General features: G+C 49.0%; 10 protein-coding genes and 1 non-coding gene across 11 annotated transcripts; 4 read left to right on the top strand and 7 right to left on the bottom strand.

Moving 5' to 3' along the window:
- Nucleotides 1-1,009: 1,009 nt before the first annotated feature.
- Nucleotides 1,010-2,402, top strand: BCR38DRAFT_410300 (Clr5 domain-containing protein; the record flags this gene model as incomplete). The annotated part of the gene is made up of 2 exons (XM_040858447.1): nucleotides 1,010-1,152; nucleotides 1,229-2,402. The coding sequence occupies 2 exons, from the start codon at nucleotides 1,010-1,012 to the stop codon at nucleotides 2,400-2,402; spliced, it is 1,317 nt and encodes a 438-aa protein (XP_040715024.1).
- Nucleotides 2,403-3,511: 1,109 nt separating this feature from the next.
- BCR38DRAFT_436677 (uncharacterized protein) lies at nucleotides 3,512-4,797 on the bottom strand. The gene is made up of 2 exons (XM_040860471.1): nucleotides 4,425-4,797; nucleotides 3,512-4,302 (listed from the first exon to the last, which is right to left on the bottom strand). Exons 1-2 carry the CDS (start codon nucleotides 4,637-4,639, stop codon nucleotides 3,636-3,638), a joined length of 882 nt encoding a protein of 293 aa, XP_040715023.1. The 5' UTR covers nucleotides 4,640-4,797; the 3' UTR covers nucleotides 3,512-3,635.
- Nucleotides 4,798-5,478: 681 nt separating this feature from the next.
- BCR38DRAFT_436676 (uncharacterized protein) lies at nucleotides 5,479-7,950 on the bottom strand. The gene has a single exon (XM_040860470.1). It carries the CDS (start codon nucleotides 7,556-7,558, stop codon nucleotides 5,774-5,776), a length of 1,785 nt encoding a protein of 594 aa, XP_040715022.1. The 5' UTR covers nucleotides 7,559-7,950; the 3' UTR covers nucleotides 5,479-5,773.
- A 220-nt stretch (nucleotides 7,951-8,170) lies between these two features.
- Nucleotides 8,171-9,778, top strand: BCR38DRAFT_345291 (kinase activator; the record flags this gene model as incomplete). The annotated part of the gene is made up of 2 exons (XM_040856172.1): nucleotides 8,171-8,698; nucleotides 8,771-9,778. 2 exons carry the CDS (start codon nucleotides 8,171-8,173, stop codon nucleotides 9,776-9,778), a joined length of 1,536 nt encoding a protein of 511 aa, XP_040715021.1.
- Nucleotides 9,779-11,013: 1,235 nt separating this feature from the next.
- Nucleotides 11,014-11,116, bottom strand: BCR38DRAFT_t195. The gene has a single exon. It is a non-coding gene; the product is annotated as a tRNA-Thr (tRNA).
- Nucleotides 11,117-13,282: 2,166 nt separating this feature from the next.
- On the bottom strand, nucleotides 13,283-14,374 carry BCR38DRAFT_486108 (uncharacterized protein; the record flags this gene model as incomplete). Its single annotated transcript, XM_040863989.1, has 1 exon — nucleotides 13,283-14,374. One exon carries the CDS (start codon nucleotides 14,372-14,374, stop codon nucleotides 13,283-13,285), a length of 1,092 nt encoding a protein of 363 aa, XP_040715020.1.
- Nucleotides 14,375-16,569: 2,195 nt separating this feature from the next.
- BCR38DRAFT_394245 (NACHT domain-containing protein) lies at nucleotides 16,570-19,406 on the top strand. Its single transcript, XM_040857607.1, has 3 exons — nucleotides 16,570-16,972; nucleotides 17,031-18,529; nucleotides 18,578-19,406. Exons 1-3 carry the CDS (start codon nucleotides 16,768-16,770, stop codon nucleotides 19,232-19,234), a joined length of 2,361 nt encoding a protein of 786 aa, XP_040715019.1. The 5' UTR covers nucleotides 16,570-16,767; the 3' UTR covers nucleotides 19,235-19,406.
- A 1,018-nt stretch (nucleotides 19,407-20,424) lies between these two features.
- Nucleotides 20,425-21,945, bottom strand: BCR38DRAFT_394242 (uncharacterized protein). Its single transcript, XM_040857606.1, has 2 exons — nucleotides 21,587-21,945; nucleotides 20,425-21,525 (listed from the first exon to the last, which is right to left on the bottom strand). The coding sequence occupies exon 2, from the start codon at nucleotides 21,494-21,496 to the stop codon at nucleotides 20,576-20,578; it is 921 nt and encodes a 306-aa protein (XP_040715018.1). The 5' UTR covers nucleotides 21,497-21,525; nucleotides 21,587-21,945; the 3' UTR covers nucleotides 20,425-20,575.
- A 312-nt stretch (nucleotides 21,946-22,257) lies between these two features.
- Nucleotides 22,258-24,291, top strand: BCR38DRAFT_371157 (general substrate transporter). The gene is made up of 3 exons (XM_040857283.1): nucleotides 22,258-22,429; nucleotides 22,488-23,258; nucleotides 23,309-24,291. The coding sequence occupies exons 1-3, from the start codon at nucleotides 22,363-22,365 to the stop codon at nucleotides 24,013-24,015; spliced, it is 1,545 nt and encodes a 514-aa protein (XP_040715017.1). The 5' UTR covers nucleotides 22,258-22,362; the 3' UTR covers nucleotides 24,016-24,291.
- Nucleotides 24,267-25,945, bottom strand: BCR38DRAFT_227095 (uncharacterized protein). Its single transcript, XM_040854290.1, has one exon. It carries the CDS (start codon nucleotides 25,735-25,737, stop codon nucleotides 24,724-24,726), a length of 1,014 nt encoding a protein of 337 aa, XP_040715016.1. The 5' UTR covers nucleotides 25,738-25,945; the 3' UTR covers nucleotides 24,267-24,723.
- On the bottom strand, nucleotides 25,848-26,594 carry BCR38DRAFT_227090 (uncharacterized protein). Its single transcript, XM_040854289.1, has 3 exons — nucleotides 26,435-26,594; nucleotides 26,055-26,150; nucleotides 25,848-25,942 (listed from the first exon to the last, which is right to left on the bottom strand). Exons 1-3 carry the CDS (start codon nucleotides 26,482-26,484, stop codon nucleotides 25,906-25,908), a joined length of 183 nt encoding a protein of 60 aa, XP_040715015.1. The 5' UTR covers nucleotides 26,485-26,594; the 3' UTR covers nucleotides 25,848-25,905.
- Nucleotides 26,595-26,620: the final 26 nt, after the last annotated feature.

Here is a 26,620-nt window from a genome sequence, read left to right as displayed (position 1 = left end):
CCAAAGAATATGGGCCATTGACGTCAGAATTGAAGCTAAGAAAACCACACAAGGAATGACTATCAGGTTCAGGGAAGGTCCCGTGCTTGCAGGGACGCATGTTACTGAATACCTACACTCAAGTATGTCAGTCTAGCAAATGTTTGGTACAAGGCACTCACATAAATGCTGCTCACTAGTGAATAGTTGACATATTCTTTGTTATCTATCAACGTACCGCGATTACTCTATCCCACGACTCAGATAAAATGTTTCAGACAACTCCATTGATGGAAAAGTTCTGCGTGTGACTTACAATCACTACCTATGAACAGCCTGTCCTCGATACTCCAAAGAAAAACTCACCAACTTTCCCGGCGGCTTCAGCGCTGTACAAGGAATGGCAGGCTGGTGTTCTTGGTTACAAACTTGGGAATAGTCCCATCACGATGCCCAATGCCAACGTAGAAGTTGTAAAGAACACTACGGTCCGGCGTCGGTTTGGGAGGGTTGGAGCTGTCTTCCACGGTAGCGGGCATACAGCGGCGAGGTGCCTCGCGGACCTACATTTGATGGCTCTTGGGCACACCAGGTGGGGGTTATTTGAGGATGAACGGCCGTGCCGTCTTGAATTCGGTTCGGGCTTTTGGTGAGGCTGGTACGGTGACCATTGGGTTTAGGGGGTCAAAGATGCATGAACCGTCTGGTGATTTGCAACCGCTGCGTGTTCCCTTGTGTGAAGTCTGAGGCCCTGGGTTAGCCATCTCAGACTCCATGGAGAATATAATTGAGGGAGTCGACGGCGAGGGGCGATGACTACATGTGCGCTCCTACCCCTGTTAGGGACACCAATGAGAGATCGTCGTAAATGGTCTAGACCAGATTAGGTCCTAAAACTGCCCTGTGAGGGGTACTCCACACCTGCAACCTGTATTTTGTCTACAATCTCAATCCGCTCTCATTCCCCGTGTTACAGGTACTGCAGTAACAACCAGTTGTGAGTCCTCGACTTCTTCAACAGCATGCAATAATGGTGCCGCCAAAAGTCAGGTGGGCGACGTCCAACGACTGGGCAGCGGTTCGGGACATCGTGACGGAGCTCTATGCATGGGAGGGAATGTCATTGCAGGCTTTAATGCAATGGATGCGGGAGAATCATAACTTCCATGCAACGTAAGTGGCCCGATCGCAGCGCACAGAGGGAGCAGGGGGTGCCTATAGGTATCATGATACTGACCCGCAGTCGCAGTGCCAAGATGTACAAGTACCGGTTCAAGATATGGGGGGTACGTAAAAATTTTAAGAGTAGCGAGATTGATGAGCTCCTTGCGAACAACTCCCATGAACATGTACAGGCTCACTCAAGATGTCAACCAGCCAGGGACGGACGCATCATCTCAGCATCCCATGACAAGGAACCACCAGGGCGCCTCGTTCCATATCCATCACATCTTGCAACACCAGACTGTCTTCGAATACCGGAGGAATGCATACGCTTCTCCCGAGACTATATCGACTCCAGGGTCTGGCAGTACAGCATAGACAAGAATGCATTTCTACGAGAATGGTACGGCACTTTCGCAAGAGGCGAATCTCTCCTCGCAGCGGGAATGGTCCAAGACGCGTTTTCCCACTTTCAGCGCGGCTTTTCGCAGACAGCCGATGGCGTTGCGGGCCAGGATCCTTCTTTCTTCGTATGGATGTACTCGGCAGCCATGACACTATTCGAGTCCGCGCCAGAAGTCGCCAAGTCACTCATCACCTACACAGCACATATGTGTCGCGTTACGCACGGTCCCCATCATCCTCTCTCGCTCCTCCTGTCTCGCATGAATCGGATGGACATACATGAGCTGGTAAAGGGTGCCAGGCAAGTGCTAGAATCGTATTTCCAGTATCTGGAGTCGAGCTTAGATTCAGCTAAGGAGTGTGACTTAAATGCCACGCTTGTCATTCTACAAGTCCGCACAACCGATCTTCTGGTGCTCCGAGGCTTGTTAGATATGCAAGTTGCGGACGAGCTATTCCAACGAAATCTTGGAAAGATACGGTGTCTACCTCGCGCCACATTCCATCTTCTGAAGCCCATCCAACGGTACGTCGCCAGCGCACACGAGGAAAGTGTCCAGCTTATCATGTCTCCCGAGCAACTCTTTGCACGTTTTGCTTCAGGCGAAATTTTGTCATACTCTGAGTCTCTGGCATGGTGCAATCTTGTACCGCTGGTGAAGAATGATAACCAATTGGCGCCCAGTCATGTTTCCATGCTATTAGACCAATTCGCGTCTACTACCGCAATCTTCAACAGTAACGGTTATGGGAACTATTTAGGGAAAGACTTCTACAGCGGCTTCGAGCGGAAGATGTCTCAAATGGGTTGCAATCGGAATGGAAAATGGAAGAGATCGGGCTTCTGGCTATGAGCTTAATGCGTATGCGACATCTCGAACACTCGAACCGGCGTTGTAGCCAACGGCCACCCCGCACGCAAATACTAGCTATGCACCTATATTTTAAATCTTACGAGGAAATCGAGGATCATCTCTCCTGGGCAAGTCGAAAGATCTGGGATATCAAACTGAGGTGCACCGAGGTCTGAGGAAGAAGCATTTTGCGAACACAAGATTATCCACATCGATACATCAGCATGACAGGTGGATGGGCTTTTGGAGGCTAGACGCGTGGATATGAGAGCATTGACAGGCAATGACAGCGAGTAACAGTAAGATAACAGAGGGCTCGTAATACATAAATGAATTTAAATACGTTTCCATAACCAATATATACACGGGGAGGCTCGTAATTTAGAGACAAGAAACAAAGATACAGAGTCTGAAGGAGAGGGGAAGGTACGGCCAAGTAAGTGTAGGGCTACAAAATCCCGCCTCAAACCAGAAGTAACCATCATAGAGGAATAAAAAAAACATCTTTTTTTGGCCTTTATATAAAGCTGAAAGATTCTTCGATTTCTATATTTCGGTTAGATATTAGAAATATTTCTTGGATACAATCAGTACTAGTAAACTTGAGAGCAGGATTCCATTAAGAAATCCTCGGTATAGCCGGGCTGCATATAGGTCGGATTGCTTGAGGAATGCCAGTGCTTCTCGACATTTGGCCAATCCTAGTCTCTATGTAAGATGATAGTATATAGACCATACACTAGTTTCGGATTATCAAGATACACAGCTTTATCCTTCAATTCGCATATTATATACAATTATCAACCTGATAAACTTTTATACTAAATTAAAAACCACGCTTGCCATTTCCAGAAGACAGACTACTGTTTATATCAGTTGGACAATATGGGCCCTGTGGGCCATGTGGGTCCTATACTTGCCACTATCGCCACCTAGAACGGCGACCATCCCCACATACCTCTATTACGAGAAATGTGGCAAGGATAGAACATTCCCTACTTATCTATATGCTTCTACAACTTGTCTGAATTAATCAGCAAGTCTACCATTCATTGACTATATAAGAACCCTTTTGTTTCCATACATAGACCCTCGAGGAGAGGACCAGAGTTAGCTACAATACATACAGGTTAGGCATATGTGCCCTCCTTTTGCTCCTTCAACGGGAACATAAAATCCAAGTATATCCATTGTGTAGTAAAATACGGCACTTCAACAGCTACCTGGTAGAGATTACCTCCGCTTCGTAATAAACATAACCGCCACTGCCCCAATCATAGCCCCCAACAACAAGCTCGGCACATCCACTGACGGCGGCGTCGGCAACGACGCCTCCACAGAAGTTTTCTCTCCCTTATCCACAAGTTCCCTCTTCCCCTCGGCATACTCCCTCGCCAACGGATCCTCCGAAGCATTCAACCTCGTCATCCAATCTCCACCCTCAAATGTGGCCACACCCTGATCAAGCGGCAATTTCAAATTCAGCGGATACCAATTACACACCATCCCCATCCCGTTTTCTCCCTTCGTTCCATGCCCCACCCAACCAGCCGGCAACCACTCCCCTAATGTCTCGCCCTGCAACGTCCTAAACAGCAACGCACACCACATCTCGAGCACGTTCATGACCAAATCCGCACGAGACTCCAATGCAGGATCCGCAAGGGGCGGCAAGACAGCCAGTACAACAAAGTTATTCCACTTGCTCCGATCAATAGCGAAGTAATGGAGCGACTTATTATCGCGGCGGTGGCGGAAGCTCATGTGGCATTTTGAAATGCGAAAAGCGACGTTCTTGCTCTGCCCCACATAGAGCCGGTCGCGGCCGTCGAGGCCGCGGATCAGGTCTAGGTAGATGCCCCGGGTTTCCGGGAGGGGGTGAGTGGTTGCGTCTCTGATCCTGGACGTGGATTTAGCTTTGTAACTACTACTCTACTACCCTACGTGAAGAAAGCCAAAGCAGGTGGAATAAAATATGTCTTCTATGCATCCAGAGTGTAGAATGAAAATTAGGAGACGTACTCATTCCACTTCGGCAACTCCGCCCCGCCAAACAACTCAAACACCTCAGGCCGTAAGGACGCGGTCAGAGCATCTCGCACGCCCTCCGAGTCGACCCATGATCCATAGCGCTGGAAGTGCTGCGGAGAAGCAGGGTAGGAGAGCTCGGCGAGGAGGTGGGTGAGCAGGGTGTTTGCGGATTCGACGGTGATGTTCGTCATGATCCTTAAGGACATGGTTTGACGTCACGCGCAGTCGTGGGTAAAAAGAGGAAATAAGGAGAAAAAACAGACCGGGGTATGCGGTAGCACGTGACCTGCTGCTCAGCTGGATATTGGATCAGAATTGTCACATAAATTTGGAAGATAAAAAAATAAAAAATATTAAATACGCCGTAGGTGTTAACCCTCGATACCTCTACAAGTACTCCCTTAAGGGGCTATAGATGATATAGCGGGCCCTTAAGCCGCGTCGGGCGGTTATACAGGTAAACTTGTAGCCAAACGACTACTAAACCTCCTGTCCCTCCCTAAGTCTGTGCTACAACCCCTGCCTGAACTACCGATAAGTGTGGTAATGTGGCACTTAAATTCGTCCTCAGGGGTGGGATGCTGCTGATGTGCAGAAGATGCTCGACTATTTTTTGTCGCGACAAGTCGTAGTATCTGCTAATTGGGGTTCTCGTCGAGCGTATACATCTCAACCATACGCTCAAGTGGATAGACCGTAACGTGGTCTAGACGCTCGCAAGAATCGCGGCGAGAGGGGGTCCGATAAGGGGTCGGATTAACGATTCGAATTCTGGACCGGCTGTCGAGTTATATTCCGCCGACGTAGTGCTTGACGGTCGACTGGCTAGGATGCTCGTAATCCTAAACTGCACCAATCTCCCTATTATCGCTAGGTAGGCGAAGTCAACAAGGTGGGCAGCGCGCCGTAAGGGTTGACTAAACCCCCTTGTGTGTCAGCTGCGGGATTCGAACCCGCGACTCGTCACCGACCCAAGTGGGCGAGGCTCAAATCGGGACTTATCTACCAGCGAAGTGACCAACTACACCAGCCGGACGGAAGATATGTCGTCCAGCTGGGCGTAATAGTAAAAGCACCAATTAGATCACCGATAGTGTATCGAGCTACTTGGGCAAATTTGGAACATTTTGTTTGACGAGTGGGTCAGACCCATATGTTGGGAAAGCCTTCGCGCTAGTGCCTTATAGTGTACATATATGTGCCAGCAACCCCTACGTTCCGTTGTTTTCATCTAGATTAGTGTACATATCAATGCTTACAGAGTAGTCTATAAATTATGCTCTACATTACAGACAGGAAACCATTATGCACCTGCTACTGGCACTAACGCGAACAAGATCTCAACGACGTATCCAAAGACCTCCATTCCCGTGTATCTTGTCCATCTTCTCCATTCCGGCTGTCCTCACACCTGCCAAATGCAGCGGTACACTATCAACCCGTTTCTGAAGCTGCGTTCGTGCTTCAACGTACTTATCCGCCAACGAGTGACTGCTCTTCTCCGTCTTCAATCGATAGATGGTCATCTCTGGCTCCCAGTGCTCGCGGCTCAGACTAGCTAGCGTGATGTTAACGTTCCTCCTGACCGCTTCGGCTAGGTCGTCCAACGGTCGGGTCGGGTTGACTTCTGGCACTCGGCAGAGACATGCCATGGCCACTACCTTGAGTTTGGCGTCGAAGAATTTCGCGGGGCCAAAGTCGTGAATAATGTGAACGGCGGCGACGTTCTTGGAGACTACTCGACGCGCGGCGTGAGGTGACGGGGCAATAATGATGATTGCCTCGTGCCAGTCATGAGGAATGTCCTCGAGGCCCTTTCTGGGCTCTACGCTGGCCCACCCCATGTATATCCCCTTGAGGCGAGCGAGAAGGTCGTCGTCAACACCACACAAGTTCGCCGTGGGGATGCCGGTCTGCAATTGGCCCTGGCCAGTGCTTTCCACCACCTTCCCATCCAGCCGAATCGGAAACGGCAGCTCGGGTCCGGAATCGTGCCCGACAACCTCAGGCGGGGAATCGAACGCGGCTTGGACCGGGAGAGGGTCGTATGAAACGTCCCTGGCGCTGTCGAAATGTTGTTCCAAGGCCTCAAACTTATCTTGCAAGCCAGATTTGGCGTAGGCAATGTGGTCGGCATTTTTGGCCACATGCTTGGTGACGATACCCGGCGTAAACTTTTCTGTGCACTTCCCTAGCCCACCCTGAACCACGGCGCGCGCAGGGCCGATATACTTATTCGCCATGGCGGTCCCGATGACAGAGGCTGCTTTCAGCCCAGTTTCTAGCGGCAGAGTCGCGAGGCTTGCGCCGCGGAGGATGCTCACGTCGCTCGAGGTACTGGCGACGCGAAAGACGGGGCTGGGACAGAGCACCTTCTTCCGACGGTCTCCAGTACACATGACGATGCGCAGATATCCATCTTCGGCCGCTGCCGGAATTCGGATGATACAGGTTTCCCTTGCGGCGTGTTTTGACATAGTCTTATGCTTGGCCGTTTTCTTGGAGAACTTCTTCAGGTCCCGCTGCCAAGCGCGTTCATCAGATTCGGGAATGTCGCGGACAAGTCCCTCGGAAGAAGGTGTCACGTCAATCCAGTTGGTAGTCGTACCTAGTAGTGCGCTGGCGTTCATCCCCATGTTGCCGGAATAGCCCTTGCGTTGCAGCCAAAGAGAACGATCAGCCGGCAGAGGTGCGTCGGCGAAGATGGTGATGGTGATGCTGGTTGTGGGCCCGCGGTAGAATACCAACCCTGATGAATGCCGGAGAATACTGAAGTGTTTGGTGGATTCGAACGGGTGAGATATCAGCCCGCCGGCAAAATGGATGGTCTCATCGAGGGCCGTCTTCCACATAGACTTGGGTCCATCCCCAGTCATTGTTGTGGTGGTTGGTGCCGGGGCCACGGACGGCGCGGAACTGCCGGCGTCCAATGGCACTGTATTGGGCCGTGGAGGCATAGATGGCCGAGTCACCAGACTCCCATTCTTGGCCTGTTCGGCCAGGAGCTCATCTTGAACTTGATCGTCAAAGTAGTCATCGAAGATATCCGAATATTCTGGCGATGGCGAAGGTGGAGCTGATGGGAGCGGCTTCCGCCTTACCTTCTCTACCTTGGAGGTGTCCATCACTAGGGTACATAATGAGGTCTTTAGGTACGTTGAACGTTGCCGGAGGCCAGGCTAAGAAGAGATGAGCAACCCATGTCTTGCCCAGCCAATGGACATGGTCATCGGGCGGTCTTTGCCTATTGTCTTGGCATGGTGAGAACGTGACGCTGCAACAATGCAGAGAAAGGAAGCTATTCAATGGAGCCACAAACTTCATCAATTGCAGACACAACATGTCAAGCTGCAATCCCTTATGTTACAAGCGTCTATGGCCATGACTCAGATTCGAAGCTCCCATCTTGTCGGGAGTTGGTTTAAAGTTGAGAAAGGGGGAAACCCACTTCTCTCTTCTGAGCTTACTCAGTAGCCAATCGGGGAATTTAGAGGCCATGCCGTAGCTTGCCGCCGATCCCAGGCAGCTCGATGGAGCTGGAGCTGCAGGTGAACATAGCTTGACTTCCAACGTTGCTCGACAACCTGGAAATTTGTCGCTTCCGCAACCTCTTTCCTGTAAACCCGTGCCAATGATTCCATCGGGAGCAACAATGTAGTAATTCCACGTCGTCGTTGGTTCTCTGCTACCTTGACGTTCTACAGTCCACCTGCCACGCTCAGGCAGCTTATCAAAAGATGGCTTCCCCAACTTCAACGTCGACAGCCTCGCCATCACCTCAACCGTCACGACCGTCGTCATCTCAACATGGCGACGCCTCTGAAGCCGCCGACTCGGTTCCCGTCGAGACTCTTGTGCAGCATCTTCTCGATGCGAAACGATCACTTTCATCCATGACCCTCGTCCTCCGCGCCAACGAGCTCGTTACCGCTGCCCGCCTAGCCCATGAGGAATCCGTTATCCTTGGCGCGCAATCGCAATTTCTTCGCCGCGGCATCACCGAACAAGCGCGCTTGCTCCTTCGCGCCCGGAGAAGCATGAACCGAACCTATGACAGCGGCAAGCGTGAGTTCAAGCAAATCATCAAGAATCTCGACGCCACAAACGGTCGATTGGAAGACACCATGAATATTCTCAGGGCTAGAGTGGTAGAAAGCGCCTTCAGACCTAAGGGTGAAGAGAAGAGGAATTTGCTAGACTTTGTAGATGTTGTTCAGGTCGACACAATGCGAAATGCGCTCAAGGAGAACATTGCCGCATTACAGGTGAGCACACAAAGCCAAGATCAAACATGCACCACTTGCTAGTTCCTAGTGCTAACCACAGGAGTACCATAGGCAACGCAAACATCATTTGATGGCGATTTACTCCGTTTTGATACCGACCTACGAACACTTAACAAAACATTACAGTCCACACCGTCACCTCTCTCGCCGTCTGCCTCCAATGCCGAGCAACCCATTGCACACATTCTCGCATCCATGATGCACAGCTCCCATGATATGGCCGAACATCTCACATCTCTGACCAGACATTTCGACTTATGCGTTACAGCCGTCCGAACCACCGAGGGGGGCGCAGCTCTGGCCAAGAGGAAGGCTGCCGAGGTCACTCAATCCCAAGGAGACGACGTGGTGTCCATCTCCGGCGTTATGGCTGAGCAAGAGTTGCACATGACGGATGTTGAGCCAATATCGGGACAGGACAGAGCCCAAATGCTGCAGGTCGTAGTTCAAGATGCCTCCGAGGTCAGCGGTGTGGTGCAAGAGATCAATGAAGCCCTTCACGGCATGGAAGATGACTTTGCGAGACTCGAAGAGCAGACAAATCGGGTCAGACTTATCTACTTGACCACGCTAGACGCCTTCCACGTACTTCAGGACATCGGATCCCGACTGCAGAGCTACATCGCCGCCGAGACGGAGTTCCGTGACCGCTGGATCGAGGAGCACGAAACCATCAGCGACAAGATGGTCGAAATGGAGCAACTGCGCATGTTCTATGAAAACTATGCCAGTTCGTACGATAGTCTCATTCTTGAAGTCGAGCGGCGCAAGTCGCACGAGGAGAAGATGTTGAGCATTTGGAGGAAGGCCAAGGAAAGCGTGGATAAGATCATTGAGGCGGATCGCAGACAACGCGAAACTTTTAGGCAAGAGATAGCGGAGTACATACCTACTGATCTCTGGCCGGGAATGGATGATGGCATGACGAGGTGGGAGATCGTGCCGGTGCAAGACGAGGTTACGGCCCAGGCTGGCGGGTCGGCGGGTACTCCGGCGTTGGATAGGAGTGTTATCCAGGCTGCGGCTATGCGATTAGGTCGAAATTCGACTGAGCGGTAAGTGTGAGTACGAGTATGGACTTGTACGATGGCCGGCAATCGGCGTTTGGCTTTCAGGCCGACTACCTCTTATGGATGGAGTTTCTTTTGGATGGTTTATATATTGCGCGGTACCACAGTCCGCAGTGGCATGGTTTCAAGCGTCAGCGAATGACACATCACACATACGTATACACACAACGCAGCTCTGGGACCGGTTTGGAATGGTGACAGGAATAGGAATAGGTCAGATGTGTAAGCCTGTAGCTCGAACGGACTAGGACTCACCCTCAACTTAATGGTTTTGAACTTGCAATCAGTCGGAATATTTCGAATTATTACTCTATGAAGTGCTCTAAACTGTCTAACAAGTAATGTTTAGATGGACCAAAAGAGGGCTATCACAATGAAGTGTGCACACCTCTCGTACGTAACAGAATTCTCTTAGCATACAAGTATACTCGCAATAAACAAGACAGGATTCCACCATCAATTCCAGCCCAAACCAACATCGCCTATCTACAGTTCCCATACGCCTCAAGGAGGTAACAAAATCAACGGCGCACCAAGGGTGTAACAATATAGGATAGCTCGATAGTCTAATATAATAAATAATATTAAATACGCCGTAGGTGTTAACCCTCGGTACCTCTACAAGTACTCCCTTAAGGGGCTATAGACGATATAGCGGCTCCTTAAGCCGCGTCGGGCGGTTATACAGGTAAACTTGTAGCCAAACGACTACTAAACCTCCTGTCCCTCCCTAAGTCTGTGCTACAACCCCTGCCTGAACTACCGATAAGCGTGGTAATGTGGCACTTAAATTCATCCTCAGGGGTGGGATGCTGCTGATGTGCAGAAGATGCTCGACTATTTTTTGTCGCGACAAGTCGTAGTATCTGCTAATTGGGGTTCTCGTCGAGCGTATACATCTCAACCATACGCTCAAGTGGATAGACCGTAACGTGGTCTAGACGCTCGCAAGAATCGCGGCGAGGGGCGTGCTGCGCGCCTTCTATCGTGAGGGGACGGGTTCGCCGACGAGCGTTATCGGATAGGCGAGGTCCGATAAGGGGTCGGATTAACGATTCGAATTCTGGACCAGCTGTCGAGTTATATTCCGCCGACGTAGTGCTTGACGGTCGACTGGCTAGGATGCTCGTAATCCTAAACTGCACCAATCTCTCTATTATCGCTAGGTAGGCGAAGTCAACAAGGTGGGCAGCGCGCCGTAAGGGTTGACTAAACCCCCTTGTGTGTCAGCTGCGGGATTCGAACCCGCGACTCGTCACCGACCCAAGTGGGCGAGGCTCAAATCGGGACTTATCTACCAGCGAAGTGACCAACTACACCAGCCGACAGTCTAATATACTAAGTATAATTTTATGATCGTGAGTAATTGCGCCGTTTATTTTATCGCCCAGTCACTCGTAGATATGGAAATTAGCCCCCGATATTCCAGCATAAGACGCCTTGGATACTTAACAGGGAATCTCAAGTCACCGTTAGAACGCTTCCTGTTAGGTTCATACACGCACTGCGCATCGCAAACCACCTTAGGACTCCACTGCTTATATAACTCCCGTGCGAACCTGCAGCACAACATATTGTAGGATATTCTCTTTCTATCCTCGTCCATGACCGTCCCGGACTGTCCCGTTGCCTGCGATCCCATTGTCGGGCTATATTCCAAAAATGTCTCAGCATGAACTGGCGGTGGTTGATACGGGAAGAGGATAGGTGCGTGCAGTGTTGGACATAGTTTCTGTTTTTGTCTGTGTGTGCACCTTTGGGAACTCGACGCCTCATGGTAGAATATTGGGGAAAGATCGAGTATCAATTTAAATGCACAGCGAACCGCTGTCTTTATAGATGTCTTGATTGCTAAAAGTGATATAAGTTTGATGAATAATAGTCATACTATGCTAGTGTATCAGGTTACATTCAATTGATTGGATACATATTAGTACTAACTTACCCCTATTCGTGCTAATTCACCTTGAATTGGACGCCCCGTCTTTCTAAGTACTTCTACGAGATGACGCCATCAAAATGACTTTTGTATGCGTACCAACAACCACTATTCATATCATAAAATTAATATTGATCGATTCTGTGAAGTTAAAGGACAAGGAGTTACACGCATCCGAAGTCCTGCCTTTAGATGGAAACCCGCACTACGTGGCTCAGTCCCTTCCGCAATGGGAGTCTCACCCAAGACAACCCATGGTCACAGCGCCGCTAGATTTTAACCTAGTCGGAACACCCTTGCCAATAAAGGATTCTGTAAGATGTTTAACGATCTCTATCTCCTTCCTGAGAACAAGACTTTGCTGCACTAGGGTGGAAGTGAAAGGAGGGTATATCGCAAGGCTGTCGTTGAAGATGCTAGCTGGAGTACAACGACGGCACACTCTTGGTAAATTTTCATCACTATGTGGTCGAAAACGAGGATGTCCAGCGGACAAACCATAATAGAATCGGAACTGCTAGTACCCCAGGTCATCTATTATGCTGGAGTGGCAAAGCGTGAAACAAGATATTGCTAGAGAGGCCGATAGACTCAATACTTGAATGGTCGATCTTCTCATCCGTGCATAAGCGTGCTAAGTTACAGTAGGATAACAAGCGAGTTAGTAGTAAGTAATATCCCCGATGTAAGGAACTGCAATGGACTAGTAGTTTGAGAAGACTACCAAAGAGGTGATAGAATGAAAAGCGTACTTAGCTAGGGTTATGAAGTTATGCTAGACCTGCTACACTGGAATATCAAGCTATTCCATATTATTACACCCATAGTACGCCGTTTAACCTGTTACATAGCCATAATGCGAAACTTGTTTAATGCTCATTTCAGTAGGCAGCTTTGGCGGGGTAGCTTTGGTGGAGTAATTTTGCCAATCCAGCTTCGGTGTGGTGAGTGCCTTGGAAATCCCCCATTTTTCGGCGAAGACGATGGTATCACGCCTGGAGACTAGGAGGCCAACCATATTATTGGGGTCTGACGTTGTGGTCCATCACGTAGTCGTCCAGAAGCCAAACCTCGAACCTGAAGATAACCTGGGCCATATTTGATGAGATGGAAAATGACTGAACCGTGAAACAAAGCTTCTGCCAAATGGCAAACACAGCACAGTTGAATATACCACTTAATGCAGAGAGAAGAGGAGGGGCTTTATGTGCAACTATCTGCCTACAACGCGGCGTCGCCGCCTTAGACCACGTGTCCGGTCTCGTCTTCCGATCTCCTTGGCGAATATGTTAGCCTTCGTCTACTCGGTATACTTGATGATGGATGGCATTGCTACACAAACCGGTCCCTGCATTCGAGAATACATGGATCAAGTGTCTAGACGGCCTAGCTCGCTATAGGTATAAAATATTGAGCGAAACTTGCCAAATCATGGATAACACTAGCATATTTCAAGAGAAGCAGTTCAATAATGAGAGTATGCTCGTGTGATATCACCTCACAGCTAAATGTCCTTCCACAACAGGTCGTACACAAAGACGTATTATGTGTACCTTACACTACACCAACACACTTGGAACGAGTGACAGGCTTATCGGACCATTCGAGAAGCCACTGTTTAATCCTTTGCACACCCTGCCAGTCTCCTTCTTCAGTTTCCTGCTTATCCTCGTCAACCCAGTCCTGAGTGTAGCTACCACCAAAATCAACGAGACAGGCATTGCCCTCCGTATCAACCAAGACATTATCAGGCTTAACATCACCCCAAGCCAGGCCTGCGGCATGCAAGCAGTTGACGGAGTCATGTATTTGCCGAAACCAGCGAAGCCGATCCTGGTTTGTGCAGTCTGACCAAGGCGCCAAGTCCGTCAGAGTGCCTTTATTCTCGATATAGGTAAGAAGCAGTCCAACTAAACGTGTGCCAGGGTAGTCCTCTTCATCGCTATCGAGATGATAGTGTCCAAGGACATCATCATGATTGTCGATGATCAGACCGTGTAGGCGACAGATACGTGCATGAGTAAGAAGAGGCGTCGCAGTAGTTACCAGCATCTTTCTGTATGACTGCAGCTCGTAGTATCCATGAACTCGGCCTGAAATCCAAGGTTTGAAGAAGTAATCCATACCATTCACAGAGACCTTGGATGGAACCAGCTGTGATGTATAAGCTAGAACTTGTACTTCACGAGATGAGTACCTGTTGAGTTTTGAGGCAAGAAGCGGGCATAGGTGTGGTTGAAGGTGCTTGCTATCCATGTAATCGCCTGGACGCATAAACTCTTGTCGCGAAAGGGTTGTCTTGCAAAGTGGCTGAACGTGGCCGCTCTGAGCAACCGTTGCCTCGAGAATGAACGACGGCGGGTAGAGATAGCCTTGTAGATACTCTATTGGTGGATTTGGAGCCAACCGGGTCATCAATTCCTCAAATGGTCTCCTAAGGCGTTCTGCAGTTTCACAATATCCATCTTTGTGCAGCTTTTTGTATAGCTCGTGATGCTGTTGTAAAACAGAAGATGAAGCGGCGAGCTCCTGCGCAATGTAGCAGATGCGGAACGCAGCACGCCTACTGCGAACATAAAGAGTAACATCGCTGTCCAAGTTGTATTCTGTATCCCAGGTAATAGACTCAGTATAGAATTCTTGCATCTTGATAGTACATTATAACGTAGGTAGAAGACAATACGAAGTGTAAGCTAGCAATGATATTGTAAATACTGTATTAGGGCAAATGGTCAATTCAGTGAAGATAGGGCCTCTTGATAATTTCTGGAGATATAAAACCTCCCCACAGGAACCTCAGGAGCTTAAATACGGGACAATGCCCCTTGCATGTTGCCGGATATCAGCTCCACATACCAATCAACGTTGATCACTAATACTTGGATTAATCCCGTTGGTGTTACTGTACGGTATGTACCGTGTAGAAAGGGTAACTCACAGTACCAAAAATGACGTATACAATTTTACACTAACGAATATCGATGGCAATTCTTGTGGCCGCAAGTACAGATGACGTTGTTTGAGCCAGCAGAAACCTGCTGCTCACAGCTATGACATGTCCAACCGCGTTTTTTGAATGCCTTTTGCGGCAGCTACTGTTGTTGCAATGGCCATGGTCTTGGAAGGTACTTGTCGAATAGTGGTTACCGGTGCACCGCTGCAGTTGCCCATTCATATCATAAACACCAGCAGCGAAGGCATACCCACAATCGTTCGCTTCAGCGGGATGCCAGTATGATTCACCAGAGGAATGATAGCAGCCGTATATTCTTCTAATCAATTGGCACATGGTTTATGAAGTGTATGCGCAGAGAGTTGTACGAGTTGAGGGATAGAGGCAGTGATGTTGACAATCAACACTAAAACATTCGATGTTCAGCAGTTATATATAACAAGTTTTCTATAGATGCACACGACGGTGAATTAGGCTGCAAGGCTAAGAACACATGCATTGTGACTATGCGGCATTACTGATCGTAGGAAATGCAAGGGAAGATTGCGAGGTAAATTTAGGGCACTGACAGGGGTAGGGATCTCGATCCTCCAACTTACTTCGTAATAATAAGATACGCCTCGTCAATAGTATACCGCTGAAGTGCCCACCCAAATAGTCTTTAGCACCTGGGCCAAAAGGAAGGCGTGCCAAGAGAAAATTCTCGCAAACTCCCCTCGCAAAACTCCCCATAATTTAGACCGGTACCCTCAGCACCTGTCATGCGATTAGTTGGTTGCATGCAAGAAGCGTTAAAATTCTGGATAATGCCTCAAATCCGATTGTCTATTCGTGACACAAGTAATGTAAATGGTTGCAGAACTGACCATTTGGCCAGTAGACGCTGAGCCCACGATGTATCCGGTGGGCCGATTATATCCGCCACTCCGAGTAACTGAAGGAAGCCGGCAAGTGACACTGCATCTTTGCTTTGCCAGTCTTCAAGAAACCCCTGTAGTAGGAAAAGTCCGGCTCTGGTAACCTTTTGGTTCCACAACCCGTGCCAAGTCCTTCAAAACGCCCTTTCTAAGCCTCTTCAGTAGAATTCTCTTTCACAAGTGGTTAGAGTATCATCATTCCCCTTAATGTGGCGATATAAGGGCAAGCTACAGTCTCGCCTAACAGCATAGCCACTCAGGGCTGCTTGTATTGGCGCCCCGCAAGGAAAACCCCGGGAGGGTTAGGCATGAGCTGAGGAGTATCTTTCAACCTAAACATTTTTGAGGTCATCTTCAGACTACTCCAGAGATTTGCTATTGTAAGGGTGGATACTACTGTTGTGGCAGAACTTGTTAAATCTCGAACCCCGCACTCTCAGCGTATTACCCGCGTCATATCCAAACCAAGACAGAATCACTCCGTCGAGCTTCAGCCTAATAGTAATTCTAACACAACTTCACCTAGAAATCCTTTACTTATCTATCTATAGTCCGTCGATGTTTCTCTGACTTTCGAAAAAACCGACTGGAAAATCTCCATACAGACAGCGCGTATCTATTTCGATACGGGGACGTTACTCTAGCATACCTGTGGTGGTGCCTACTGGAGGCCAAAGGGGACAAAGGATTGGATTCAATAGTAGTCGACAATGTGCTGTCCCACCGTCCGGGTTTAATCCCCCTTCCCGATTTGGTACTGCGAGGAGACGCATACCTGTCAGCAACAAAAACCGACATTGTTTGTTGGCTGAAAGCCAATAGAATAGCTGTCGCAATTGGCGACAACTTCCAGCGCACTAGTTGGCTTATATGTGTATGTTGCCTGGATGGACATAGCTTTAGTAAACCATTTCGATTTTCTTCTCTAATTCTGTTGCAATATTCGGCCTTACTTAACAAAATTCCGTGGAATTTGTTGAGTGGAATGTATGGCATACGGCGCTTCATTTGCTTCTGCCTAATTCGAGTCCTGGCCGATTATGCGGTCGAAATCCCTAGAGTTTTATTGGCGCGTCGGGCGCGTCTCTCAGCCTGGTGTCCATTTCGTGAAGTGAGCGACATAGCCATGCCCACGTTTTTCACATCTCTATCAGCTAGACGACGAAAACATGGACGGTATTTTCAAGAAACGCCCGTCTGATGAACAAGCTGCCGACTTAGCCGCCAAAACCCGATCCGAAAAGCGACAGGCAACAGCGACTTCCGATTCTCTAGTCGACCGTCGCGAGCCTGATCTGCGAGCGGGGCACTACGGAATCGGAATTCAAAACGTGGGCGGCGGAAGCATTTCTATCGGAGGAGACGCGATTTTTGGTACAGTACTCATGTTCACCCACCGTAGTACATGGTCAACTATTAACGAGCAGGAAAGGAGATTCACATACCCAGTGCCTTAAGGACTTACGATCCACCGACCCACGCGACGACAAAAAGCGTATCCAGGACGCAAAAGGCGGCCTACTCAAAGACTCATATCGCTGGATACTCGAACATAGTGATTTTATCCGATGGCGAGACGACCCACAAAGCCGCCTGCTCTGGATTAAGGGCGATCCTGGCAAGGGGAAGACGATGCTGCTCTGTGGCATTATTGACGAGTTGGAGAGAGAGTTAAAGCTGAATAGCGAAGCTAGGATTCTTTCCTTTTTCTTTTGCCAGGCTACCGACGTGCGGATCAATAACGCTACGGCGGTACTACGAGGTCTCATCTACCTACTCGTCGACCAGCAGCCGATCCTTATCTCGTACGTACAGAAGAAATACGATCACGCGGGGCAACAACTGTTTGAAGACGTAAATGCATGGGTGGCCTTGTCTGATATCCTTTCCGATATCTTGCAAGACTCTAGACTACACAGATTCTATTTCATCATCGATGCACTCGATGAATGCGAGTCAGATCTGCTAAAGCTTCTCGAGTTCATCATTCGGACATGCTCTTCATCTCGAGTCAAGTGGATTTTGTCTAGCCGCAATAGAGACGATATCGACCTTATGCTAAGGCGTACCGAGTCCAGAACGAGATTAGGCTTAGAGCTAAAGGAAAACGCAGAGAAAATATCCCGCGCTGTGGATACTTATATTAGCCGTCGTATTTCCGAACTAGCAACGGTTAAAGGCAACCAATTGCTCCAAAATCAAGTTGGTGATATAATGCGGTATAAGGCCCAGGGGACATTTTTGTGGGTCGCTCTTGTCTTTCAAGAGCTTCAAAACGCAAGAAGCTGGGAGATATTAGACATTTTGGATGAAATCCCACCGAACCTGGAAAAGTTATATCGTCGGATGATACAACATATTCAACGGCTACAGCGCAAACGGCTCGACTTGTGCCGAAGCGTTCTCTCAACGGTTATTGCTGCCTATCGCCCGCTTTACTTGGAAGAACTAGCTATTCTATCTGGCTTACCTAGGTCAATACCGACAGAGGAAATCATAGATATTTGCGGATCTTTCCTCACGAGACGAGACAATATTGTCTATGTCGTTCACCAGTCTGCTAAGGATTTTTTATCGACAAATATATTCCTCTTTCCTAGTAGTATTTACGAGAAACATCACGCTATCTTCTCGATATCGCTCCAGGTTATATCTCGTACCCTCCATCGGAATATGTACGACGTACGGAATCCAGGATATCTCATCCAACATATTAAAACGCCACAAACAGATCCTTTAGCTACCGTACGCTATGCCTGCATTTACTGGGCTGATCATCTCCGCGACGCAGACAAATTAGATACCGAGAGTGGTATTGAACTCTCTAGGTTTCTGTGTGAGAGATTCCTCTACTGGCTTGAAGCCCTTAGTCTATTAAGAGGTCTACCAGAAGGTGTAGTCTCGATGACAAAGCTTGAGGCTTTCCTTCGAGTAAGTTTATGCTGTATCCTTTCTCAGGATATGCTAACATCTCGGTAGAAACGAAACGACCCCTCGCTTATTGAGCTAGTCTACGATGCCTACCGATTTATGCTTCAATATAGATGGATAATCGAGAATGCTCCTCTCCAGGCATATGTATCAGCACTCATTTTCAGTCCAATTCGCAGCTTAATACGGCGAAATTTCAAACAAGAGCAGCCAGACTGGGTCACAATAAAGCCAACACCAGAAGTAGATTGGAATGGCTGCCTCCAGAACCTCGAGGGCCATAACCACCTGGTCAACTCAGTGGCCTTCTCGCCCGACGGCGGCCGGCTGGCCTCGGCCTCTGACGACCGCACCATCAAGCTCTGGGATGCCAGCAGCGGCGCCTGCCTCCAGACGCTCGAGGGCCATAGCGACCGCAACAACTCAGTGGCCTTCTTGCCCGACGGCGGCAGCATCGTTACAGATTGCAATTATATTACCCTTGACTGTATACCTAACACGGGAATTCTAGTTGATACTCTACAAAAATCTCGTAATAGTATCTGTAATTACGGTATAAGTGGAGACTGGTGTGTATGGGAAGATCAGAACGTGCTTTGGTTGCCTCCTAACTACAGACCTGCATGTTCGGCAGTAGCGTTACAGACCATTGCAATCGGGTGCCGTTCAGGACAAATCTGTGTTATCAAGTTCTCAAAGAACTGATTTATGAATGATTAAAAATGTGTTAACATTTTCCCTCCCTCTCTTAATGTCCCTCCTTTTTCTGATATCTTTATTTTCATAGGGTTCTAGGAGGTGGGAAGGTACGGCCAAGTGTAGGGCTACAAAACCCCGCCTCAAACTAGAAGTAACCTTCATAGAAGAAGAAAAAAACATCTTTTTTGGCCTTCATATAAATCTCTAGCGGTCAACTCAAATTTATAAACTTTCTTGACGTGATATAAACATTCTAGAACCTTCTAGTAAATTCCGTATCCACATGTCCTGAGTACCTATATCCAGGGTTGTTATAGCCCTGGTTCTTGGGATTGTCTCAGAGACATAAGTAAGGGAGTTACTGTTGGACCTTCAAGGCTACTACATCAAGACTGCCAAGTCAAAGAGAAAAATATATGGCCGCAAACCGTACGAGTATGGGCCAATATGACCTCTGCCCATGGAACCACACAAGTCCTGGCTGTGGGACAGGCATCAGTCATTGCTTTGTATATAAGGCCCCTATGGCCGCCATTTACTTCTCTCAGGACTCTCCAGAAATCATGACACTTTCAATACAAGACTATTTGCCCACAATCAAACAGTTACCCAATAGGTTAACGATTGGTCAGCACCAAGCCACACCGCCTTGCCCTAGTGCTTCTCTTTAGTCCGCGCGCGCTTGTTGTATTCTACTCTGACTTCCGTCCATTCGTAGTTGTAGATTTATATACCAACTTTGAGGGTTTACTACAAGATAGTCTCATTAGCCCTTAAGCAACGTAACACGGGTCATTGGCATCTAACGTAAAAGTAGCAAGCCGAGCGATCTGAGAAAACAGTTAATACAAAGAACAACTTAATCTGTTTCCCCTTTTCTCCACGGGCTTGCGGTCCACGTCCAGCTAGATGGGGCGAATGCACCCGATACACGAGAGCAACCACCATCCAACTCATCCCCTTGCTGTCATGCCTCCAGAAAACGGGAACTCGCGCTAGCCAAACAGCACATTATCGCTTTAATTTGTAGGTATAAGGTCTAACATCTAGTATTAAGGTGAGGTGAGAGATCTTCTCCTTTATTTTAGATTTGCACTTTTCTTGGAAACAGACATGAGAAGCATGAATGATTTAGTTGAGCACTCGAGAGAACCTGGACTATTTGCTATAAGGGCAATAATACTCCATACCGTATAGTCCAAACTAGTCTCATCGATTCAATTCTATAGAGGCAAGATGATTGTGAGGCTTTCCATAAACTAGAAACCAAGATTAACAATGCCTTCCAATGGGATATCTCGTGTATATCTGACAGCTTTTAATCCTAGATGTCACTTTGTATTCCATTTAACGACCTTCTCGCTTGACCATCCACAAATCCTCCGCGTTGCCCCTAAAGACTCGATCAATCAACTTGTCGTCATTCCCGCACCACTCCAGTACCTGCTCCATCCAAGGACGAATATCCAAGCCGGTAAATCTAGTGTGTGGCCAGTCCGTCGCGAAGACCACCCTTCTTTTCCCAGCAACTCGCAGTATCTCCTGGGCGATTGGAGCCAGGTCACTCATGCCGTCTTTCGCAGCACTTATCCGGTAAGCAGCAGAAAGTTTCACAAAAGTCTGGCCTTCTTCCAGCAGTCTGATTAATGATTCAAAACCGGGCAGTTTATAGGGGTCCTGAGTTTCTTGATACTCATCGGGCCCAGGTAATGTCGGATGCCCGATATGATCGATGCAAATGCGCACCCCAAGCTTTGGTACGATCGGCTCCAAGAGGGTAATCATGCGCATGGGGACATAAAGCTGTATAGTCCATTGCAAAGGTCGCAAAACCTCGGCATACTGCATCAAAGCAGCCTCGAGCTCAGGACCATCTAGCGACTTGCCGACAGATTGCAAATTAATCCTTGCTCCTCGGACGCCCAGGTCATGCCACTTCTGCAGTGTCGCCGGAGAAGTCTTCCTCGGATCCAAGGATACAACTCCACGGCATCGGCTGGGTCCCAGAGCTCGCATGGCGTCGAGCATGCAGCTGTTGTCGTGCCCATATATGGAAGGCTGAACGAGGACGATGTTGTCGAGTCCGACGGATTTCTCAAAATCCATGGCTTCTTCAACGGTATGGGAACTTGGGGTGTATGCCGCATCTGCTGATAGTGGGTAGGCAGTGGGGTCGACTACGTGCATGTGTGAGTCCCATGCATCCTTGGGCATGCGATTGAGAAAGCAAGTATGTCTCCCAGTTGGGTTTGTTGAGATCAGAGCCATTTGTCCCCGCCAAGTGAAGCTTTTCTGAGCTATTGGAAAGTGTCAAAATCAATATATAGTCCAATAGAAAGGGCATCTAGGTATACACACAGCTGCCGTTGGGTCTCTTTCCACAACTCCAAAGACCCGAAAGACAGGGCGGCTGTCTCGGATGACTACATTCCGGACAATGGAGCTCAGCTTGTCCACTCGTGACCGATGTCGGAAACCTCCCATAGAGGATACCATATTGGAACTGGAGCTAATAAGGAAGCAGGCAATTGGGGGTCAGAATAGATGGCGCATCAAGATGGGATAACGTAATTATACCTGTCTACTGCGCCAGAATACCGTGCTGTTCCCAAATTGTTCCACCCTTGCCGAGCTGTTTTGCTTGGGTCACAGCTGTTATATGTTAGCAGACGAACTCGACGGTCTCCGTTGAAGCCATTGTTCTGCAGGTGCTCAGGTTAGTGCAGTGATATCTCGGAAATACGAGGAGTAAGCCGGTCATAGTCCGGTCAACTGTCCGATCCCCCCAATGTAAGACGCCACTTTGGGGAATGATCAGCTTGCGACTCCATTGAGTCTGGCGAATAACCTCCAATACCGCAAAGACCTAACGATAGCAAGATGGGCTTTGAGGATTCAAATTGTAACCCCGGAATGAACTGCGTGCCTGCCCACTAGGTACCCCGTGGGTTACGCTGTGCCCCGCGACGTACCCCACACCATGTCGACTTGTGAATCCAGTTGAAAGATTAGCACTTAGATGAGGATGACGGTTTCACTGCATCGCAAATTTTGAGTATTGCGCGCTTATACTTCAATTCATTATAAATTGGCTTTCAATTTGAGAGAAGTGATGATAAACTTCCACCGCTGCAATGCTCGACGTAAACGCTTATTATATCCTTACAATTATCGTGATAGCATCTGGCTCAATCCCCAAAGGTCTACCAACAATGCTCTACCCCGACCAAGTCCAGAACCACTGACCTACAGCTTCCAGGCTACGATGAAGGCGGCTTCAGCTCCGCCATGAACTTGCCATCCTTCAAGACCGACTTCGCCCTAACCCCCTCCCTCTGGAAAACCAACCCGTCGGGCCTCGCCAACCGAACCGCTAACATCTCATCCTTCGGCGTGCTCGGCGCTGCTATCGGCTCCTTAATCGCAATAACTCTTAACGATCGCTTGGGCCGACTCCGATGCTGGCAACTCTGCATGATCGTCTGGATGAGCGGAAACCTGATGCAAACCTTTTCATCGGGTATCCTGGGCTTCATGCTATTTGCGCGTATATGGGGTGGCCTAGGGGCGGGAGGTCTGACGGTTGTCGCCCCTTTGTTTTTGTCAGAGATTGCGCCGGCTAGATCGAGGGGTATGGTGGTTAGTATTTATATGGTTGTTTTGCTGACTTTGCTTTCGGCTGGGTTCTTTGTTAGCTATGGGGCGCAGAAGGGATTACCTGCGACCAGACAGCAGTATCGGTTGGTTATGTCGATTGCGCTTGTGCCAGCGGGTTTGGTGCTTATTGCGTCGTTCTTTCTGAGCGACACGCCGAGGTGGCTTGCTTCCAAGGATCGGACTGAGGAGGCGATGAGTGTCCTTGCAAGGCTTCGAAAGGCTGACAAGGACACCAAGGCTGTCGAAGAGGAGTATCAGGAACTGCAGCATCAGATGGAAACAAGACAACAAGCTCTCGAGGGTGTCTCGACATGGACCATCATGAAAGAGATTGCCACAATCCGCACTTACCGTACACGATTCCTGCTTGGACGTAGGTATTCGTTCTATCTTATACCACTGCTTACAACTAAAAACCATCAGTTACAATGCAAACCATAGCCCAATGGTCCGGTGGCAACGGCATAACCTACTACATCCCGCAAATCTTCCTCTACGCCGGTGTATCCGGCCCCAACACCTCGCTAATAACGAGCGGCGCCTACGGGATCGTCAAGCTCGTATTCACCATGGCTTTTACCTGGGGTCTAGTGGACGTCTTCGGCCGCCGGCGGTGCTTCATGCTGGGACTTTTTCTGCAATGCATAACGCATGTATATATGGCAGTTTACATGTCTATTTTTCAAGATGGCAGTAACAAACCCGCTTCCGACGCTGCCATTGCGTCTGTCTTCATCTATGCTCTGGGGTGGTCGATTGGGCTGTGTACTGTCCAGTATTTATATGGCACAGAGATCTACCCCACGCGGATTAGGGGGGCGTGCTATGCGGCCAATATGGCGGTGCATTGGTTCTTCCAGTTTGCTGTGGTGAGAGTCACACCAAATATGTTTGTGAATTTGGACGTCTGGGGGGCGTACGTTTTCTGGGTACTGATATGTGCGGTTGGCCTTGTGGTCTTGGGATTCTGGGCCCCGGAGACGAAGGGCGTGCCGATGGAGAGGATGGAAGAGCTTTTTAGTGGTCCTTGGTATAAGACTTGGAGGGCGAAGGTGGATCTCACGCCAATACAGCCTGAGATTGCGAAAGTGAATTTGGTTGGAAAGGCTCAGGAGGTGGGCAGTGTTTGATCATTCTAGGCTTGGAGGTGTCGGACCATGCGGCACGCTGTTTGATAGGCTGTTCGCTTCTGCATTCAGAAATTACGATTCAACCGGGAGCGGTACCTGGACTATACCACCATTAAAATCCGATTTGGGTGGTCTGAGAAGACCGGCAACGCGGCATTCCTAGACTTGCGACAGCAGTTTAGCGCCTCGTCACGAAGCGGCGTTAGGAACTATCAAGATCACAATACAAACTGTTCAGGGCAGTTCTTAGCAATAATATCTGTTGTTATATATGTGAATGCTTGACATGGGGATAATCGAAACACGCCCGTAGGCCGAGGAAAAGGAAGAAAATATGAAAAAAAAGAAGAAAGGTCATGCATTATTATAGGGGATCTCTGACCCGGATATCGACGACACACAAACCGATACAGCAGAAATTCCAATGCTGAATGCTCCCCATTAGAACATCAAGGGATTTAGCACCACGGGTCTCCCCGTCTTACAGAACAGCAGATTTGACAACCCAACGAGCTTAAGCGGTCATCCAGCCACGAGCACACAGCTTCCTTTTCCATCTAATCATCATCTCGCCACAAGCCCACACCCCGAAACCCGGGGCTGGGATATATAGGACCAGTCTGTCTTACCACAGAATCCATCACAAACTCTGCAGCACGAGTCGGTCGAGATCCAAGGGCAATCAGGGACCCCATATGCAAACCTGCTTCAAGTCTCACCCAGCACGATCCAGGCCTCAGCGGCGGACATTGCACCATTTTCATCTTCTTGCGTCCTCACAACATCAACATCGATATCTGGAGTCCCCCTTTGTGAACGCGGCATAACCGCCCATGAATTACTATCGTCGTATTCTTCCTCCTCTCCCTCCGAATCAAACATCAAATCAGGAAAATCTGTCGCTGTGGGTGCCGGCGTTGGTAATGAGTGTAATGAGTGCAAAGAGTCCTGGTCGAGAAGGAGCTCGTAGTTGATATGCAGCGGCGTTGATGGTCTCGAGACCCTTAATGCTGACACGGGTTCGTCATATTCCAGGGATTTGGTAAAAGTATCTGCGTGTTCAGATACAAGATACCGCGCAATATAAGCGTCGCTGCCAAATGAGATAAAGGAGAGGTCCAGCGGTAGTGATTCGTCTTTCCCTATGCTAGGTTGGGAATTCCGACTCCTCCGCAGCCGTTTAGATGAGCAGACAACATAGACCGGCTCTGTCCGGATGACGGCAAGGGCATGGAGCCCAAAACCCGAACCACGAGCATGCTCATCGTCGTACAGGATTCCTAGCCGATACAGATCACAATCATGCATCACAACGTCCGAGAAACGAAGGAGCGTCTTATTCGCCGCACGGAAAGCTTCCTGACGTTGCAAATTGGGCTTGACGGCGGCATGACAGCCATCGCTAGGCAACGGACAGGAGCTCCGTGCGAGCGCGATGCCGTCTTCATCGTCCAAGGCCAAGCGATGTCGGCTTGTCCGCGTGGCTTTGCGTTGTCGGTTTACATGGTTGACGCGGGTGTTGAGATTGAGTTGCGCTATGCGGTTTTGCTTCACTATAGAGTAGCAGGCCTCCCGATCAAGGGTACCTTGCCTGGTATTGGACTTGATGTCGTCCCGGTCAAGAGTGCGGTGCTTGAGGGCTTTTGATGCGTGAGGACTCAAGCAGGGCGCCAGATGCCGGAGTTGAGTGGCTGTCAGGGCAGGTTGGGAGGGTAGGGCCATGATGGGTGGGTTATTTATATGTATTTGAGTGGTGAGCGTGAATGTGGAAAAGCCTTGTAAGTAAGCAACAAAGCGAGATGTATTGCGGAGGGCGCTGGTCACGCTATGAGTATGTCGGTGAGGGTAGAGATCAAGTGAGTGTGCCAGAAGGTTGGAGAAAGGGGTTTGTTATGCTTCAATTTTGCCTATTGTGAGAGGATGACGACTATTGGCTGTATCAATATAATACTCAGAGTCATCGTGATAAGACTCACGCCCACGTCTTGTTGGGGCGTAGGGCGTGTGATACTATTGGTAAGTTTATCGGCGTGACTCACGAAAGCCAGGCATTGGATGGCAGAGTCTGACGAGGCAGATATTGGAGCCTGTCACAGCCCTCATGAGGGCGAAATCCAGGGAGCTGATATAGCAGACTACCAATTAAAAGACTTAGATGAGCGCTATGAAGTAAGGCATTGGCGCGGGCTTCCAGACTAGTAGAGATGCATCGTTGATGATGGTGATGCTGGAACCCGAAGTTGTTCAATTGACCAATTGATGTTCAAGTTCGTTCTTGGGTGCGAGAAAGAGAGGGAAGCTTGACATCAGCACCATCCACGTTTTAGTGGAGGCGACTCCGAGCAAATGCCTCCTCACAGTGACTCCTCTCAAGCGAAAGGGAAATAGTCGTTGGCATTGTGATGCCGCGATAACTTACATTGGTAACATTTGCAATATGGCTTCCAAGTTCGGAATCCGCTTCGTCATCGTTGGACCCAAGTCTTGGTCAATCGTTGCACAGCCGCACCTACAATACGGGTTGCTAAAACCACGATTTAGAAGTCTCGGCTAGGGCTTGGCCTCGGGACGCTTATTGAAGGTTACCATTGCATTGGTGCGTCGC

The sequence above is a fragment of the Pseudomassariella vexata genome (genome assembly GCF_002105095.1).
Source record: "Pseudomassariella vexata strain CBS 129021 chromosome Unknown BCR38scaffold_8, whole genome shotgun sequence".
Lineage (NCBI taxonomy): Eukaryota > Fungi > Ascomycota > Sordariomycetes > Amphisphaeriales > Pseudomassariaceae > Pseudomassariella > Pseudomassariella vexata.
Note: the sequence above shows the minus strand (reverse complement) of the source record. Positions and strands in the feature narration are given on the sequence as shown.

Excerpts from the sequence above, each read along its gene's own strand:
- BCR38DRAFT_436676 (XM_040860470.1), bottom strand. The coding sequence starts at position 7,558 with ATGGACACCTCCAAGGTAGAGAAGGTAAGGCGGAAGCCGCTCCCATCA.
- BCR38DRAFT_227095 (XM_040854290.1), bottom strand. The coding sequence starts at position 25,737 with ATGGCCCTACCCTCCCAACCTGCCCTGACAGCCACTCAACTCCGGCAT.
- BCR38DRAFT_436677 (XM_040860471.1), bottom strand. The coding sequence starts at position 4,639 with ATGTCCTTAAGGATCATGACGAACATCACCGTCGAATCCGCAAACACC. Across the intron at positions 4,303-4,424 it reads GAGTTGCCGAAGTGGAATGA|GATCAGAGACGCAACCACTC; the intron begins GTACGTCTCCTA and ends ATCCACGTCCAG.
- BCR38DRAFT_394242 (XM_040857606.1), bottom strand. The coding sequence starts at position 21,496 with ATGGCTCTGATCTCAACAAACCCAACTGGGAGACATACTTGCTTTCTC.
- BCR38DRAFT_394245 (XM_040857607.1), top strand. The coding sequence starts at position 16,768 with ATGGACGGTATTTTCAAGAAACGCCCGTCTGATGAACAAGCTGCCGAC. Across the intron at positions 16,973-17,030 it reads CGGAGGAGACGCGATTTTTG|GAGATTCACATACCCAGTGC; the intron begins GTACAGTACTCA and ends CGAGCAGGAAAG. Across the intron at positions 18,530-18,577 it reads AGCTTGAGGCTTTCCTTCGA|AAACGAAACGACCCCTCGCT; the intron begins GTAAGTTTATGC and ends ACATCTCGGTAG.
- BCR38DRAFT_371157 (XM_040857283.1), top strand. The coding sequence starts at position 22,363 with ATGCTCGACGTAAACGCTTATTATATCCTTACAATTATCGTGATAGCA. Across the intron at positions 22,430-22,487 it reads ATCTGGCTCAATCCCCAAAG|GCTACGATGAAGGCGGCTTC; the intron begins GTCTACCAACAA and ends TACAGCTTCCAG. Across the intron at positions 23,259-23,308 it reads TACACGATTCCTGCTTGGAC|TTACAATGCAAACCATAGCC; the intron begins GTAGGTATTCGT and ends AAAAACCATCAG.
- BCR38DRAFT_227090 (XM_040854289.1), bottom strand. The coding sequence starts at position 26,484 with ATGACGAAGCGGATTCCGAACTTGGAAGCCATATTGCAAATGTTACCA. Across the intron at positions 26,151-26,434 it reads ATATTGCAAATGTTACCAAT|TCTGCTATATCAGCTCCCTG; the intron begins GTAAGTTATCGC and ends TTTAATTGGTAG. Across the intron at positions 25,943-26,054 it reads CCATCCAATGCCTGGCTTTC|TCGTCATCCTCTCACAATAG; the intron begins GTGAGTCACGCC and ends TACAGCCAATAG.